General features: G+C 49.9%; 1 protein-coding gene across 1 annotated transcript in view; it reads left to right on the plus strand.

Annotated features, from left to right (window-relative positions):
• The window catches only part of GRIN3B (glutamate ionotropic receptor NMDA type subunit 3B), a 64,199-nt gene that overhangs the window by 29,241 nt on the left and 16,149 nt on the right, over nucleotides 1-18,809 (plus strand). The window contains exons 2-5 of the mRNA XM_044455893.1: nucleotides 13-321; nucleotides 12,356-12,951; nucleotides 13,946-14,234; nucleotides 17,320-18,081. Of these exons, the coding sequence (XP_044311828.1) occupies nucleotides 13-321; nucleotides 12,356-12,951; nucleotides 13,946-14,234; nucleotides 17,320-18,081 (1,956 nt within the window). The remainder of the gene's footprint in view (nucleotides 1-12; nucleotides 322-12,355; nucleotides 12,952-13,945; nucleotides 14,235-17,319; nucleotides 18,082-18,809) is intronic.

The following is an 18,809-nucleotide window of genomic DNA, read 5'->3' on the forward strand; positions in this document are numbered from 1 at the left end:
GCGGGCGCGCAGGGCCGGGTGCGCAACGCCCTGGCGCGGGCCGGACGTGCCGCCGCCGCCGCGCTGCCCTACAACCTGAGCCTGGAGGTGGTGCCCGGCGCGCCCGGCCACCGCGACCCGGCCTCGCTGGCGCGCTGGCTGTGCCAGGCGCTGGTGGTGCGCGGGGTGGCGGCCGTGGTCGCCTTCCCCGCCTCCCGCCGGGAGCTGCTGCAGCTGGACGCGGCCGCCGCCTTCCTGGAGATCCCCTTCGTCAGCGTGGGGCAGGAACAGGAGGAGGAGGGGGGCGACGAGCAGGAGCCCCCCATGCCCTTCAGGAGCCGGGTAAGCGCGCCCGCGGAGCCGCGGCCGGGAGGGGGAGGGGCGCGCCCGCGGAGGCCCCCGAGCTCCGTGGGCAGGAGCAGTCTACCGCCTCCAAACGATCCCATTGGCCCCAGCCGGCGTGGTGGGTGGCAAGGTATTCTGGGTCGGGAACCGTTATGGAAGCGGCTGGTGTGACCCACATCTGGGGGGTGCTTGATGTCTGTGGGTGGGCAACAAGAATCCCTTTTCTGCCCCTCCTTTGGGAGAGTTGCCCCCCCCCCAGAGCTTTTGGTGTGCAACTCCCAGGAGTCTGCTCATGGACTGTGCTGACTGGAGTTGATGGGAGTTGTAGTCCAGCACATCTGAAAGGCACCAGTTGAGGGCAGCCACTGGCTTAGGGGTGACCTTAGCGGTCTGCCCCCCGGCCAACCCATCTGTTAGCTGAAATTGTCAGTCCCAGGCAGTTGGTGGCATGAGGCGCCGGGTGTCCAGTCGCAGCCTCAAATGGCCCTTTAGCTTGTCTTCTTGAGTCTTACCTCCAGATTGGGCGGAGGAGCAGCAGAAAATGTCCCCTGTCATCAGTATCAGTGGGTAATTAAATTAACGAACTTCCTGTTGATTTCCAAGGCCAGGAGCAATCTACCAGAGGGTGACATGTGCTGGAAAGAAACCGCAGGATTACTACTCTTTAGTAGAAATACTCCGGCTAGTAGTAATGCTAGCATCTATTTATTTGCTTCTATCTATAGCCTGCTTTTTTCCTGAAGGAAAGCTAGGACAGCCTTACATACGCTTCCTTCTCTGTTTTATCCTTACAACAACCCTGTAAGGTAGGGAGAAGCTGAAAAACAGTGGCTGTCCAGATGCGCTTCATGGTCTAATGCAAACTAGAACCTGGATCTCTAGAGTCCCAGGATGACACTCTAACCACTAGGCCACACTAGCATTACTGCTATTAGGAGTGCTAATAGTGGAACTACTACTTCTTACTATTACTACTGGAGTACTGCTACTGGTGAGGTACTGCTAGTAACTGCTAGTAACAACTAATACTGCTATTAGTGGTACTGCCATTAACGCTGCTACACCTGAGACTACTAATACTAGTGTTACTACAAATAGTGCTACTAGTGGTACTGCTACTAATAGTAGTAAGTAATTAGTAACCACCTTTCTCTCTGTGCCTGATCTTCTGAGCTAAACGGCCCCGCTTCATCTGCTGGAGACAGAAGCCTGGGCTACTGGGCCCCTTTGGTCTCATCCAATAGGATGTTCTTATATTTTTATTACTCCTCATGATCTAAGCACTTGCTTGGTTTGCACAATATGGGGGAAACAACTACAGGATTAGACTCACTACTTTCAGCTCCACTCCTTTTTTTTTTTTTTTTTGCTTGTAAACTTTCCTGACATACAAGTGGCAGAATTTGAACCCAAGCCCACTTTTCCTCCGCTTCTCAAATGACGTCTACGGCCAAGCCAGACCACGCCATCCCCAAGTTCCCGTTCTTTGCCCTTCACTAGCCTGCTGTCGCTCAGATATTTTGTGCACCACCTCCTAGCACAGCTGGTTCAAGGATGCTGGGAGCTGTAGTGCAACGCCCCTGGAGCTTGGCGGGAGTCTTGGTCCTGGGACTTCTTGGATGCTTAGACACCCATCCGTCGCCAGAGCCCGGGACATTCCGGTGACCACACAGGCCGCAGCCATTCCGGGCTGGGATCCAGAGTTCAGGACCTTTTCTGATTCCTGCATTCCCCTCAGCCTGGCTCTGCAGGGACCTCGGGGCTTCTTTTCTCTCTGCCCCCCAAGCTGTTCCTTCTCCACTGAGGCAGTTCAGTGGCCCCGAGTCACCCAGGGTGCACGGCCGTGCCAGGATCCAGTTGCCCTCCTCCAGTCTGCGTTTTGTAGCAGGACCAGATCTCCTTTATACAGGCAGCTGCTCTCTACCTGGGTCCGTCCGGCTCCCTCCCGCCCTAGCAATTGCTGGCAACTCTTAGCCCTGATGGGAGATGCCCAGGCTGGGCCTTGGGAGCATCAGGAAGCGGGTGCACCACCCTTCCTTGCAGCTTTATCCCTGCCAAAGAAATAGGGCTGGCTCTCCCGTGTTACCTTCACAACAACCCTGCAAGGTCGGTTAGGCTGAAAGAAAATGTCTCAACCCAAATCCTGGCAAACGAACCCCATCACAAGATCCATTCCCCCCTCTTCCCCAGCTTGGAACAGTTTCCCTGCAGATTCTACCAGGCAATGAGGACTACCTCCTTGTTTTTCTGAGTTGCATCGAGGTGTTATTCCACAGTCTTGCTCCACGCAGTTGGAAGTGGCTTGTATAATAAGCAGCTGTGCCCCCTCTCCCAGCATAAATAAAAATCTGCACTGATCAGCGTGATAGCAGATTTGGAGGGGGGGAGCCCTCCAGAAGAGGGCTGGTTTGTTTTGGAATCCCTGCCCTCGCTCCGCAGCAGGCGTTTCTCTTGCTTTTGCCCTGTTGCTGGTTGTATAACACTGCCTCCCAGGGCAGCTTTTGTTGCAAAGAGATAGATGGCTTTGTAAAGATGGGGGGGCGCTCCCTCCAGGGCTGAGGAGGGGTGCAGCAGCCGGTGGAATGCACGGGGGCATTCTCCAGCAGCTCGCAAGACTGGTACCCTTCTATTGGCACAGGAAAAAGTGCCCTGGGGATCTAGGCATAAAGATATCTTGAAATAAAAATACCTCAGAGCAAAGGGATCTGGTGGAAATAGGTTTCTCTCTGCACCCTTGCCCCTTTATTTCTGTATTTAAAACCCAGTCATACTGAAAAATGGTATCTCTGTTTGGGGTACACATTCTGTCCTCCTTCCTTCCTTCCTTCCTTCCTTCCTTCCTTCCTTCCTTCCTTCCTTCCTTTCTTTCTTTCTTTCTTTCTTTCTTTCTTTCTTTCTCAAACCTCAATATCTAGGAATTATTCTGAGAGGATAATTATCTTTCCCAAGAGTCATGTCAGGCTGGGTGGGGGGGCACCCTTGTGTGGATCTTTCACGATCTCGGAGAATTTCTTCCCCTTCAATTCCTGCAGCCAATTTCTTCTATAAACCACTCAGTATGTTGCTCACAGTCTCTGCAAAATCCAATTCCCTTTCGGCATCAACCAACAAAAGACTCAATTTGAAAGAGGTTTTTTTTTTATTTAAAAAAAAAACCAAATCTATTTGGAAGTCTTTTTTACTGAGCATCAGGTGAGACTGGTGGAGGTGTATGGGTGAGGAAAAGCACTCTGTTTATGCTCTGAGAACAGTACTCTTTTGCATGAAATGTCTCCCAAAGCTTCACCACTAAGTTCAATCATATTCTGAGAAGGTAAATTTAACTATTCTGGGGTTGAGACCTATTCCAGATTAAAAATTTGGAAGCTCTCTCATGGAATACAACCTGAGACCCCAGTTACTCTCAAACAGCATTGAAATCTCCTAAACTAATTGGAGATGCAGTGTTTTGGTATGAGTAAAGGCAGAGTCCTGTTTCCCTGCTGGGAACCCCGAGTACATTACTTTGTCTTTTTCTATCAGTCTATTTTCTCCTCACAGGTAGGAAAGGCTGAGAGTCCATGCTTGGCATAGAGTTTCGTGACCAAGCGGGGACTGGAAGCCAGTTCTCCCAAGCCTGTGTCCAACTTTCTAACCGCTGTGCTACACTGGCTTTCTTTATTAAAAAGGAGGCCAGGTCTGAAATCCAGAACTTGCACTGGTTGTTATGTGCTCCTTAAGAGAAACGTATTCCTGGTTACGTGCAGAAAGCTTTCCCCTTGTCACACAAGAGGGGGTTCGACCTGCAGCAAATCCTTCTGGAACGCTGGAGGGCCGAAACAAAGATGCATGGATTGGTGCCCTTGCGGAAGGACGCTCCTAGCTTTGTAAACAGAGAGATGGAGAAATGCGTGAGGAATCATCATTACCGAGAGACGATGCAGAGGCTCCTCGAGGGCAGGAAGGGAGAAAGCAGCTGCAAGGTAGTTCCAGTCTTTCTTGCTGGAGCCCTAGATCCTGGTGCCCCAGCTAGCTGGCTGCAGATCATGGGTGTTGTAGTCCAGCATGTCTGGACTGCAAGTGGTAGAGGCAGCTGGCCACCCTCCAGATGAATCTTATTGTAGGAATGTTGGAACTTCACTCCTGGGGGGAAATTGGACCCATATGGAGTCCTTATCATGGCCCTTTGCCTTCCCCCTGTTCTCCCACCTCTGGCTTTAGAGCAAAGCGTTCCTTCATCCCAAAAGGTTGAAATGACCCTCTTCAAGCTTCTTGTTGGCAACCAGAGAACAAAGGAAATCTCCCCCGGTCTGGTTGGCCCCATTCCTTTTTGTCGCTGGTCCTGTCCAACATGGGAATGTGACCCCCACATTCTCTCCAAAATGGAATTTGGCTTTGAAGGCACTTGTGTTTTAGCACGGCCCAGAGAGACCCTGAGAGTTGGTCCATGGCCAGACTTTCTGCTGCGTTTGGGCTGGAGCATGGATCCTGTGACAAGCCCCATTTTCTGGTTCTGATTTCAGGCATCTGGGGAAATAGACCGGTGGTGCTGGTTTATCAAAGCTGAGCTAAGAAAGTCCATTGTGCATAGAGAAAAGCTTACATTTAAAGAAAGTTCTAGTCCTTTAGTTAAAAGACAAAGGTGCAATACCACAATCTTTTCTTGTAGGGAGTGGTCTTACCTGGGTTATCAGTACCACAGAGTGCAAACTAAGATGCATTGGCTCCTTCTTGGAATGCAAACCAACAGGAAAGCAGGAAGACAGTATCCCAGACAATTATTATTTATGACTTCCACTGTATCTTATATCTGAAGATTTCAAAATCCTAAATGTAACAGCAAAAGATGTTTTCTCCACCAGAGGCACTTAATCTTTAGCGTTTATTGAGAGATTCTTGGCATTGGTTATATTTGCCTTCATGATAAGCATAAGCTGCAGGAAATTTTCTTCTACAAAAACATCTTCCAGAGCCTAATTAATCCACACAATTCTTTTTCCAATGGTGTGATGGCGGGTACCAAGTTGGAAGCTTTTAAGGGAGGCTTGGTGATTTCATGGGGAGATTCTCCTCTCAGTGATAAATGGAGCTTCCAGATGAGAAGGCAGTGTATCTGTATACCAGATGCTGAAGGAAAAGGATAGGAGGGTGTTTCATTGATGCCCTTCTTCCTGGAGGCGTCTGGCTGTGGAACTGACTCTCCTACATCCTTAGTTATAGCTGAAGGGATCTTCCATGTTCAAAAGTAGCCTGCCTCTGAGGGCTAAGAGTGTGGAAGGGAATTGCTAGTTTTCCCTGCATTTGGACTTTTCCTCTTCTGAATGGGAAAAACTTTGCCATGGTTGGCCAATTCTTATCAAAACAAAAACAAAACCCTCACCCATTGGGGTACTTTTGAGGGACTCTAATGTTCTCCTATCTTGCAGAAAGAGTTTGCCTTTCTGGATGGATTGAGACTTGGCCTGCAGACCAGCTGGGATCTTGCAGCGGCTGGCTGGCATGGCAGGTTCAGCAAATTGCTTTGAAATTAACAGAGATCTTGTGTCCAGGTGTGTGCTTCTCCCTGTGCCCACCGTGTCTGTTGGAGCTGTCCTCCGCCTTCCAGGGCATGCTGCAGCTGCTGTTTAAGTGGAAGAAAAATTACAGGCCGCAACTTTGAGTTTTTTGACAGAGTTCCCTTGTGCCATGAAAAATATCCTCACTACAGAGGAGATAACTTCAAGATCCAAGGTAAAGCGACAGAGTAGATTTTTCTGGCAAGAAATGGATGAGTCAACGCAACAAGGTCTTGGCATGGCAAGGCCTCGCCTTCAAATGGGAAGGCAGGCCAAGAGTGGAGAAAGAGAAAGCTAGGCTTAAATCAAGTAGACCTGGGTTCGAGAGCAAGGCCTGCGATGAATTTAATTCCCCATCAGGTTCCCATTTGTAAAATATCAACCTCTATCTCCTAAAGGTGTCAGAACTCTACTTCTGGCAGCAAAGGAGTCCTTTTTCATAACAGCAAACAGAGTGAAGGTTATCAGATGCTTAGAATTTGGCTCAGGGTTCATGAGCAGACATCAGTAGAATTTACTGCTTTAGATGAGTCTGTTTAAATGGGCTAATTCATTGCAGAGGTGAGGACTCACAGATCTTAGCCGTGGTGTTCTGGCTGACTCTGAATTTGGGGAGCAAACGAAGATGAGCTGGCCCATGATGAGAAGCAGCTTGCAGGGTGCCATTCAAGACCCTGGTCAGCTCCCACATTCTGTCTTCTGCAATCCCATGAAGGGTGTTTTAGCATGAGGGTTAAATTCAGTTATGGGAAAGCTTTTGATGCGCACTTCCTCTTTGGGGTCCCGGGCAGGTGGAATTGGCTTGTGGGTGATACCATCACAGCCATCCATGGATCTTCCACATGCAGGTGCAGTCTACCTCCAAATATGACAGTGCCAGCGAAAGATGACTTACTTGCCTCCGTGCTCCAGTTGTAAGCTTCCCAGAGGCATTTGGTCCATGGCTGAAAGCAGTTTGCCATCCTCTTGCTAGGCTTTGGTGGCATCCACAGATCTGCGTGCCCTGTCAGGATTAGGCCACTGGGGTAAGGGAAGGGCTTTCTCCCATAGGAGCAGTGCTTCTTACCTGGTTTCCCTCCCTCTCTTCCCTGCTCGTGCCTCTAGAGAAGAGTCCTAGTGGATAAGACCAATCTGACACATCTCCTTTTCTCTAGCAGAGGTCCTAAAACTAGGGGCAAATGCAGCAGACAGCTGTTCTACTGTGTCTCTTAGAGGTAGACTGTCTCTGAACATGGAGGTTCGGCAGTTTGGTAAACTGCATGTGTTTCTACAGCATCTCCCGTTCCCTAATTCAACTGCTGTTGTCCTTAACAGCCACTGGTGTTTGCTTGTTTTCCTCTGCCCTCCTCATCCTTTTATCCTTTCAAAGCATGTCTGTTTAGATTGTAGCCCTGGCAGCAGGGATTGTATCACCTTAAGCAGCCAAAAAACGAACATCTTGTCACAGGGAAGGCTAGCACTTTAATTCTTGTTGCACATGTGCGTAGGACGATTTCCCTATCCTGCACCGACCAGCCCTCAGCTTTCCTGGGTGAGTTCAGGGACTGTGCTGGAGACTGGACCTAGCTCTCTTCTTACTCTTCATGATTTTGCAAAGCCCCAGATTGCCATGATTTTGCAAAGCCCCAGATTGCTTTTTTCACTCCCTTAACTCCCCCGCACCCCTTACGCATGCTTTCCCATTCAATTAAGCACCTTCAAGTGCAGCTGAAGTTTCAACTCTCCCTCTGGTTCCCTAAGCTCCAACTAAATTCTGCTTGGTTTGGGGCAATTTTGGTGGGGCTTGAATCTATGGGTCCCTGGAGCACAAATGCTTCCTGTAAGCATATGCCCATATTTTCCTGCCTGCTGAAAGAAAGATCAATTTCTGGGCTGCTCTGGGTCCAAAACACAGGAAATCTCGGGGTGGGAAGATAATAGGCATAATCCTTTCTCATGCTAAACTTGCCTATGGCCTGCTCAGCTCTTTGCCTTTTTAAAACCAGTGCATTATTTACAAGGCAGGTCCTCGCAATTTCGTAAGGCAGGGAGAGAGAGGGAAATGTTCATGGTGACCCCCGGTCCCTCCGCATTTTTGCCTGTAAGAGCATCTGGCTTTCCTTAGTAATCCTTTTCGCTGCTGCGACGGGCGGCTTTTCCACTAAAGGATGCCTCCCTGAAGACCAATTCCCAAGAAGCGCATCATCGGCAGAGCTAAAGTTTGCAGCGATATATTTATGGGACGGGCAACGATGATGGGGCTTGAGCAGGAAGCCATTTCAGCCCCTGGAGGGTACACAGGGATCCAGGACGGCTTTCAGCAGAAAAAACAATGATAATTTCATCCCTGCAAGGATCCAGAAAGCCTCAAGTTCATCTTGTCTTCAATTCCTTAGCACACCGATCAGTACTTTCTGTAAAATAAGTGGAATGCAGCAGGAGGGGCTTTGGCTTAGCTCAACTTTTTAAAATTGCTTTGCAACATTTTTCAGCTGCTCCTCAGTGCAAGGGGCTTAAAAGGATTAATATGATGAAGGTTCTTACAGTCCTAACAGGCCTGGCACAAAAGGAAAAGCGATTGGAAGGAAGGAGGAAAAACATTGTGTCTTAGTTGCAAAATTCTTACAGGTATTCTTTCTTGGAGGAGGGGGACAAACAGTTCACTCGGTGGCCAGCTATCTTCCACAAAGGAAAACTCATACCCTCCTGCCCATGTTCCACGGCAACTGGAAATTCCACAGTTTTTCTCTGCATTGTGCAAAGCAGCCCTTTCTTTTATGTATCACAAATTTCTGAGCCATCAGCTTTATGGAATGACACCATTAGGCCCTGATATTATGGGAGAGAAAGAAAATTGTCTCGCCTTCCATTTTGTTCACACTGTGCATTATTTTATACACCTCTATCATGTCTCTCCTAATTTGCCCTTTTTCCTCTGAGCTAAATAGTCACAGGGGAGTTTCTCCATCCCCTTAATGACTGGACCCTAAATGGAGTCATCATTTTATGCAATCTTTCCAATTTTACTCTCTCCTTTTTTCAGTGCAGAGACAAGAACTGTAGAAAGCATTTTAAGTGTGATTGAATCATAGAATTGTATAAGGACAGTAAGTTCCCGTTTCCCGTAGCCTGCATTGGCAGTTCATTCCCCACCCCACCCATGCAATGTAGGTTTTTAACCAGATTAAGCCAAATGCTTAGAAGCTCCTGACACATCTGCTTTCCTCTTTTGCAACTTGCTTTGCGAGCCCAAAATGTTTTGTGGGCACCGTGAGCTGCCCTCCCATTCTACAGACAGAAAAACTGAGGCACAGAGGCAGAGAGTGGGGAGGGGGGCAGAGACAGAGTGGAATTTTCTGCTGCAAAATGTGCTGAATGTGAGGAGTGTTGAAAATGCATAGCACATCTGACTGTGGAAGAGATGGCCATTTCCTCACAACCTAGAAGCCAGGATGGAAAAACAGGCATTCTGAAGTGCCTAAAATAGGGTGCTTTTAATTTTGCCGCATTGATGCAGCCAACTCATCTGGCCTCAACAGAAGGATTAAGCAATTTCATGAAGGGCTATCTAATCACTCCTTCTAATTGTGGACCTGGATAGGGCAAAAATGAGCCAGCTGAGAAACAAGAGGCAGCGTGACATGGGATTGCAGAAACCCACATACCAAACTGAAGGGAGCACCCCCCTCTCCACAAAAGCGGTCTGATAAGGATTGTATCTTTGCAGTAAACACAAAATATTGGGAAAGAGAAGTGGTAACCGAGCCTTGAGGGCAGCAGGCATATTCTGCAGGACAACGTGGCTTTCTGAATCCTGAAAATTCATTACTGGAGAGACAGAAGTTTGGACCAAACTGCTTATACCCAGCAAGGTGATTCTGTAATGCCAGGGATGGGCCACAAATCTCTACCCTTTGTTTTTCTTTTCCAAGAGCACCCGGTATGGGAACGGAGAGTCCACAGTGTCTGGCCATTCTAGAAGTGCTGTCTGGGCAGTTTTTAAAAATATTTCCTTCTGCCTCGCATCAGAAGCTGTAAATGATGGTCAAACTGGAGAGAGAGGGCTTTCATTGGTTGTATTTCTGCTTCCCGTCTCTGGACAGGCTAATAATGGGATGGAGCGAGGCAAGCGCTTGGAGCTCTTCCAGAAGTTTCCTGATGTGTTTCTCAAGAGTCAAGGCTTTCAGTCCTTCTGGGGAGCAGGACCGGCAAACTCCAGAGCCCCAAATGCAACTCTGGAGCTGAAATTTTCCAAGTACAGATGGAAAAACCTCCAGTCGCTCCAGGATTTCCCCAGCCAACATGCAATGCTTTTCTGTGTGCCTAGTTACCTTTGAGAGCCCTCTGACTTTCCATTTTCCACCTTCTTTCCCAGTTGAATGCCCAAAGACCCCTTTCCCCACCATGCTCAGACCCCACCCCCAGCTGTGGGCACTGCCCTTTAAGAAGCATCTCAACAAACTGGGCCTCCAGAGGAGGCTGACAAAGAAAATGAGCCCCTGAAAGCAGCGAAACCATGGGCTGCTTCAATACACAGGCACTCATTATGAAAATTCTCGACCACAGCAATGATGTGTACCAACACCACAGTGCTCTTCTTTCGGTCTTTAGTGTCTTCTAGACCAAACTGCCCCAGGATGCTTCGTGTTACAACGGTGCTGCACAAGCGAAGGCTCAGGGGCCAAATGCAGCTTATGGAAGGCCCCAGAACAGTCCTCCAGAGACCCCCAGTTGGTCATATTCTCTTCTCCCCATCCCACCCTCTTTCTCCCACCACCAGCCCTTTGGTGTTTGGCTTCTGAGTACTGCTTTCTCCTTTTTTTATATGTTTTATTCAAAATTACAACCCTAACTAAAAACAACATCAATCATCAAAAACATCGGGCCTGCTGGGTCAGCCCCCACATTTTTTTCCATTTATGGTGACTTAAAAACAGATTTAAATCTATACAAAGTCCCATTTCTCTAACCAATAATAAAAAGAGCCCCAAGTTTGATGGAAATCAGCATCTTCTTTCTCCTTCAATGACAAAGTCAATCTATCAATTTCTGCACTGTCCAAGATCTTTTTTAGAATCAGCTCGTCGGTGGGTGGCTCTTCACTTTTCCAGCATTGGGCAAATGCAATCCTCGCCACAGTGATTACATGTAAAATCAAGTACATTTCTTGTTTACTAATATCCTCCGGTATAATGCCTAATAAAAAAACTTCAGGTTTAAAAGCTAAGGATTTTTGTAACATTTCCTCAAGCCATTTATGTATTTTAATCCAATACTTTTTCACATTATCGCAAGTCCAGCACATATGATAGAAAGTCTGAGTACTGCTTTCTCAAAGATTAAGCTCTGTGGCTTTGCTTCAAGTACCAAGAGCATTCGGGTACAATGCAGAGAGTGCCACAAGTAATTCCCCGGGAAACATGACATGGTTGTCCAGGGAATGCCAGCAGTTGTAAGCCCCTTTCTCCATCTAGATATCCACAGTATTGCTACATTTTACTGGCATTTTGGCTCAGCCCAACACAGGAATGTGGTTGCTGCCAGCATCTCAGAAATTCAGTTTGGACCCCGGAAGAAGTTCCACTGGCCTGCATCACAGCTGGGAAACATAGCTGGTCGCGAGAAAAATGCGTTTCAGATGGTGGAGCAGGCTGGCTTGGAGGCAGTGGGCTGCCCCATTTGGAGGTTTGTTAAGGAATGACTTCACCATTTGTACCGCTCTGCTTCCTGCATTAGTGAGCAGGTGGGCTGGGTGAACATTGGGGTCCCTTCCTGCTCTGCAGCCGCGTCCCCATTTCCTCCACTGCATTTTCCCCCTCCAAGAAACCCCCAAATTTTCTTCTTCTGGTCTCTCCGCTCTTGCATGGTTGGGATTCAGCTTAGCCTCTGCTGACCTCTAGCTGTCACAATGGCTTGGCATTGAGCATGGCTCCCTCAAATTTTATTTATTTTATTTATTTATTAAAACATTTTTATGCCGCCCCATTCGCCGAAGCCTCGGGGCGGCTTACAACAATAAATAAAACCACATAAGTTAAAATATACATATAAAATAGTCATAATAATTTAAAACACACACTATAAAATAAGCCGCCCTGGCCAGATAAAATTCAGTAGAGTTAACATTTAAAATGTTGCTTAAATAAAAAGGTCTTTGCCTGGCGCCGAAAAACAAATAACGATGGCGCCAGGCGGACCTCTCTGGGGAGCGCATTCCATAACTTAGGCGCCACCACTGAGAAAGCCCTCCTCCGAGTAGCCACCCTCCTAATTTCTTTCATGGAGGGCTCCCGGAGAAGGGCCTCTCCCGCCGATCTTAGGGGGCGACTGAGATTTTTTTGCACATTTGTCCTCCATGAAGTATTCCAAAAGGTAGGAATGTCTCTTAGGGCTTGGTTAGCGACAGTACCTGAGCTTTAAACTAAAACCACTGCGTGTTTTGGCTCACTCTTTGGCCATTGGACAGAGTTCTCCTCTGTTTTTATGTCTTTCTGCTCCTCTCTGTCTCCCCCCTGCAGAATCCCTTTCACCTGTTCATGGACCGGAGCAATGATTTTGAGACCATTTTGGAGCTGCTGGCCCAAATCTTCTACTCCAACAAATGGAATGACGTCACCCTGATTGTGTGCCGGGCTTGGGATGTCCCTGGCTTTGTGGACCTCTGGACAAGCCACATGGACCTCGAGAGGATGGTCGTGGTGGACGTGAGTTACCTGGACGAGCCGGAAGCGGCTCGCCACCTCCGGCGTCACTTGGAAGAATACCGAGAGCTGCCTGGCCCAGCTTTGCTTTTTGGCTGCAACACACACCTCTCCCAGTTGGTCTTCCGGACAGCCAGAGAGCTGGGGGTGACCCAGGAGTTCCACTGGGTGTTGGGGGAGCCCCAAAACGTGGGTGAGTTGCAGACAGAAGGGTTGCCTCTGGGTCTCTTAGCCTACGGAGAGGTCAACCGGCCCTCGCTGGAGCACTTTATCCAAGACGCCGTGGAGCTGGTGTCCCGCGCCATTTCCAGCGCTGTGCGCCTTCGGCCTGAGCTTGCACTCATCCAGAGCATGGTGAACTGCAATGACAAGCATGCGATTGGCTCCAGGTCTTCCGGGCAGTTCCTCTCCCAGTGAGTAGCTGTTGCCACAGCAGTCCCTGGGCTTTGGAGAGCTGTGGCATGCACCCATTCAAAGCATCTAATTTTAGAATGTGCGGGAATAGTTATTGCCCGTATCTTTGTCAGGGCTCTGCAGGGACTCATGCAGAGTTGCAACAGAGAGGCAAGGGAATTCTGCCCTGTCTCTGTGACATGAGAGATCAGGTGCCTGCCATACAGGAAAGTCGCAGGTCCTCGGTGGGTATCTCTGCACTGCATGAAACTAAGCGATCCAGCTGGCACAGAGCTATGGCAGAGTTGGTTGGAATGAGTTGGCTCAGAGCAGTGAGTCATGCAGAGATGCAGCGAGCAGACTCTTCTGAAAACTGGGGGCTGGGAAGTGAAAATTCTGGAGAGTTCATGGGAATGCATCCATAAATATGCATTTTGTTGTTCCTGAAACTCCTGCCTGTTAGTCAGCATCGGTGACCCCAGAAACTTGTTGTTTGAGAGAGGAAGAAAAGTGTTGCACCTTCTGAAGCTAATCGGGGACCTGCTAGATTAGAAACCATCCAAACCGAGGGTGTCAAACCTCTTGGAGAGCAAGAGCTGCATGCCATTATGCAGAAGCTCCTGGGGGCTACATTCCAGCAGCTGTAATTTTAACTTCAACCTGTCACTCTTCAAAACAGCCTTCAGGGAGTCATTCCAGACTTTTAAGGCGGGGAGAGGGCAAAAGCTGGGAAAGAACAAAATGATTGGTGTGGAGAAGGGGTCTGGCCGTATGTGGAAGCCACAAAAAATGGACTGGGGCCCTGGCCCCATGCTCTCCCACCCACCAACTCATTTCTGTGAGATCTCAGATGTGCACAGGAAGGATGCCTCAACTCTCCTCTTGTTCCTCTGGTTTATATCTGCCGAATCGCCACACCTTGTGGCAAGGGGTCCTCTGAACACACAGCAAGCTGAAGCACAAATAATTCGGCAGTGCAAGCACTCGCTTCCCTCCCTCTCTCTGATTTTGCAGGTTTTTAGCCAACGTGTCCTTCCAGGGCCAGACGGGCAAGGTCTGTGTGCGAAACACATCCCTCATCCAGACGGAGAGGCATTACAAGGTCTGGAGCCTGCTGCGGGACTCAGTGGGTCAGCCCACATGGGTGACCGTGGGCAGCTGGAGAGGCGGCAACATGGAAGTAGAGGAGGGAGCGTGGCCGCAGCCGCTGCAGCGCAAGAATCGGGCTGAGAGCGGCGGCGGCACCCGCATGAAGCTGCGGGTGGTGACGCTGGTGGAACATCCTTTCGTGTTCACACGAGAGGTGCGTGTGGCAGTGGGGTCGGGCATGCACCGCAAGTGTGCTTGAAAGGAATATATGTTATATGCCTCTGTAGGATTTCTCAGGGGGCTGCATTCTGGTGTTGGGTGGGAGAAAAGGTGGAGGTCAAATATGCCAAAATACAGGCTTGCAACCCTTCCCGTAGCTGTCGGATTTTATCAAACTTTTGGGCTGGGCAAACACACACACACAAACACACAAGAGAGCCAGTGTGGTGTCGTGGGTAAGAGCGTGGGACTGGGACTCAGGCGATCTGGGTTCAAGTCCCCGCTCGGCCATGGAACCCACTGGGTGACTTTGGGCCAGTTACAGACTCCCAGCCCAGCCTACCTCACAGGGTTGTTGCTGTGGGGAGAAGATGGAGGAGGAGAATGATGTAATTTGCCTTGCGCCCTTCACAGGAAAAAGGCAGGATAGAAATCGATAGATAAATAAATAAATAAAAATAAGGTTGGGAAACGCCAAATGATTGGCTGTCTGGGGGAAAGGGGTGGGGCCAGGAAAAGGGGTGGGGCCTTCTGCTGAACCCCAAAAGTCCAGATGGGAACCTCAGGAGAGCTACGGTTGGTTGGTCCGCAGGTATGAGATTCAGCACCCCGTATAATCTCAGCTTGCTTTCTCCTCTCCAGTATTTCTATGCAGCCTTGCAGCAGAAAATGCTCTGAAGTCAGTCCATTGATGAAAATTCTATAATCTATATTTTAAATAAAACAGTGAAATAATTGCAAAACAGTTTTAAACATGACTTCCAAGAGAAGCAGCAGGTTGCAACTTTGTCTTTCTTGTACACGGTTCCCTCGTTTATCTACCAGTCCTCACAGAGTTTACTCGTTTTAGAAACAGCACCCAAAAGGACCCTGCCCTGGGATCCATAAGGACAAAGGTCAGGTTTTCAGCTCTTTTGGGTAACCATCTCATGGTCCTCTGGCATTGTTTGAGGGCTTTCTCTTAATATTTATTTAAAGTTTTTATAAGCTATTCTTTATGGTTTAGGGAACCGAACTGCTGGCTTTCTGAGATCAGTGAAATGACCTTGGTGGGGGGTGTTTTGGAGGAAGTGCAGAGATCAAAGATTTATTCTGCAGCTACCCTGGCTTCATTTCCTCTCTCTCTGAGCCTCCCCATCTTGACAGGGAAAAAGACCGCGCTAGCAAAATGGGGAAGCAGTGCAAATGGGAAGGTGGAGATCCCCTCCTGCTCTGCTCGGCATACCTTTAAGCCCCCAAGTCCAGGGGCTCACGGACACCCTGATAAGCTTGCACCGTTCATAGAAAATGCCAAGTTTCTAGCCCCTATGCCACTGGTGGGCTTTAAACTGTGTTCCAGGGAAGCTGGGATTCCTGGGTTTCTCTGTGGTGGTTTCTTGGAGCTCTGTTCTGCTCTTCTGGACGCAAACCGCACTCAAAGTGTATACAAAGCAATCTGAGAAGGTAAACCAGGGGAGCACAGGACCTCTGAGCTCCCCACAGCCCCTGAGCTCGGATGCTTACTGTCATCCTTTCCAGCGCAGAAGGAATGGCAGGGGCATTTTAAGAAATCCATATTTCACTTAGATGGACGCTGGGGCCTTCCGGTGGGAGCATTTCGAAATTTGCAAAAGCCTCTTTGGTCTCCTGTCCCCGCAGCCCCGTGAAGTGGTCTGTCTCCCAGGAGAGCCATGGAAAGCTCCTGTGCACCTGTGACCCCCACAGATGGGTGCCTGCTTCTGCCCCTCTCCGAAGTCGCTCTCCCGACCTCAGGGACCAGCCGGTGTGTCGCTTGCCTTGCAGGCTGCGAGGGGGACAGGGGAGCTTCAGGCCCCAGCTCCAAAAGCCGGGGGCCATTCCCAGCCTTGGATGTAGGAATTCCCTATCTTCTCTGGGCATAGAAACAAAGAAACAGAGCGAGTCAGAAGGGTCCTCCTGGGCCATCTAGTCTGACCCCAGCTCCATCCCTCTCCACTCAGAGAAACACAGAAACAGAGCGAGTCAGAAGGGGCCTCCTGGGCCATCTAGTCTGACCCCAGCTCCATCCCTCTCCACTCAGAGAAACAAAGAAACAGAGCAAGTCAGAAGGGGTCTCCTGGGCCATCTAGTCTGACCCCAGCTCCAGCCCTCTCCGCTTGGAGAAACATAGAAACAGAGCGAGTCAGAAGGGGTCTCCCGGGCCATCTAGTCTGACCCCAGCTCCATCCCTCTCCACTCAGAGAAACAAAGAAACAGAGTGAGTCAGAAGGGTCTCCCGGGCCATCTAGTCTGACCCCCAGCTCCAGCCGGCCCCACTCATGACGTGCCCGCCATGTGCATGTCCAGCCTGTCTTTGAACACCCGCACTGATGGGGCCTCAGCCACCTCGCAGGGAAGCCCATTCCACACCCGAATGGGCTTTGGACCATGCAATGCTGCATAATAGACACAGGATTGTTCTCTTTCTGTACTAGATTTATATCCCACCTTTCTCCGTACAAGGAACCCAGAGCGTCTTACATCATTCTTTCCCTGCTCTCCATTTTATCCCTGAGTCCCTTAAAACTTTATTCTTTTTGGCACCAGGCCAAAACCTTTTAATTTCCCCAGTGTTTTAAGACCTGAATGTTTTAATTGGGGTTTTACTACTGGTTAAATTTTAGGTCACCATATTTTAATTTAAAAAAATAAAGTAAAATCTTTTTAAAATAACTTAAAAATAATGCAATTGTTTAAATACAACAACTTTGTATTGTATTTAAACAATACAAATTTAAAATGTATTGTTAAACTGTCCTGAGACTTTGGTAATGTTTTAAATAATACATAAATAAAACAGCCCAGTGTTTAAGCAGTTTCTCAAAAGGTTTCCTTGCAGAGGAGGGGTAAGACTCTTTCCGCCCAGGGGCACGTGGAGATGCTGGTGGGAGACCTGGAGGTCTGGCACGCGTGCCCCGGACTGACGTGTGAAGGGAGGTGGGTGCAGGGGTACTTCTGGGGTGAAGGGAGGGGAACGCAAGCCATGCATGCAGCCACAGGCTGTGCCCTCCAGCTCCCGTCCGCTTCTTTTCTGTTCCTCCCCCTCCTTGCACCAAAAATCTAGTCCTCTGTGTTCTGGGCAGGTGGATGAAGAAGGCAACTGCCCAGCGGGGCAGCTGTGCCTGGACCCCCGCACCAACAACTCAGCCGTGCTGGACGCCCTCTTTGAGGAGCTGAACTCCGAGAACGGCTCGGTGCCTCTCAAGTACCGGAAGTGCTGCTACGGCTACTGCATCGACCTTCTGGAGAAGCTGGCCGAGGACTTGTCCTTCGACTTCGACCTCTACATCGTCGGGGACGGGAAGTACGGCGCCTGGAAGAACGGCCGCTGGACCGGGCTGGTGGGCGACCTGCTGAGCGGCACGGCCCACATGGCGGTGACGTCCTTCAGCATCAACTCGGCCCGCAGCCAAGTCATCGACTTCACCAGCCCCTTCTTCTCCACCAGCCTGGGCATCCTGGTGCGGGTCCGCGACACGGCCTCGCCGATCGGGGCCTTCATGTGGCCCCTCCACTGGACCATGTGGGTCGGCATCTTCGTGGCCCTCCACCTGATGGCCCTTTTCCTCACCCTGTATGAGTGGAAGAGCCCTTACGGGATGACGCCGCATGGGCGCAACCGCATGAAGATCTTCTCGTACTCCTCGGCCCTCAACCTGTGCTACGCCATCCTCTTCGGGCGCACCGTCTCCAGCAAGACGCCGAAATGCTGGACCGGGCGGTTCCTCATGAACCTCTGGGCCATCTTCTGCCTCCTGGTCCTCTCCAGCTACACGGCCAACCTGGCCGCCGTGATGGTGGGGGAGAAGACCTTCGAGGAGCTCTCGGGCATTCACGACCCCAAGGTTGGGGCGGCACCGCGCGGTTCCGCAGTTGCTTCGCCTCTCCCCTTTCTATTCCGTAACTTTTCAGCTCTGCTGCCTTCTCCCGTTTCCTTCATCTCCTGGTGGCCCTGTCTGTAGTGCTTCTGGCATCTTTGGGCTGACCTCTTTAGTAGCCCAGGAAGAAAATGATGTCTCTCTTGACAATGCCCCCCCTCAACACCCCTTTTCATGACACAGGAGGAAACTGGGGGACAGGATAGACTTGTGATGGGGGGTGCAAGCTCAGTCCCCCCCCCCCCCCGTTCTTCAGGAATCTCAGTCTGAATGGGACCCAAACAAACCCCAATAAGACCACCCCCTAAAACTCCCACTTTTCTTCCCTTTCCCCTGTGGCATCCCAGAAATTTCTGCTGCTTTTTTCTTCACCTTTTCCAAATCTGCAGTGTCCACTTCTCCCTCTTAAAATCTGTTAGGCAGACCTTTCATTTGCCTTCACGTATCACAGTGAGTGTGTTTGAATCTTCCGCCACTGACCCTTCCTCCCCTGGGCATTTGCAGGCATTCTGTGACATCAGGGGTGCTCATGCCTCCTTCTCATCTGTTTGTCTCCATCTCCCTGACTTGTGCTGTAATTGTTTCAAAGGGACAAATGCTTTGCCCTGCCCTGCCCTGCCCTGCCCTGCCCTGGCCCTGCCCTCCCTCCCTTTCCTTTCCTTTCCTTTCCTTTCCTTTCCTTTCCTTTCCTTTCC

The sequence above is a fragment of the Varanus komodoensis genome, unplaced genomic scaffold (genome assembly GCF_004798865.1).
Source record: "Varanus komodoensis strain SLA01 unplaced genomic scaffold, ASM479886v1 scaffold80, whole genome shotgun sequence".
In the NCBI taxonomy this organism is placed as follows: Eukaryota; Metazoa; Chordata; class Lepidosauria; order Squamata; family Varanidae; genus Varanus; species Varanus komodoensis.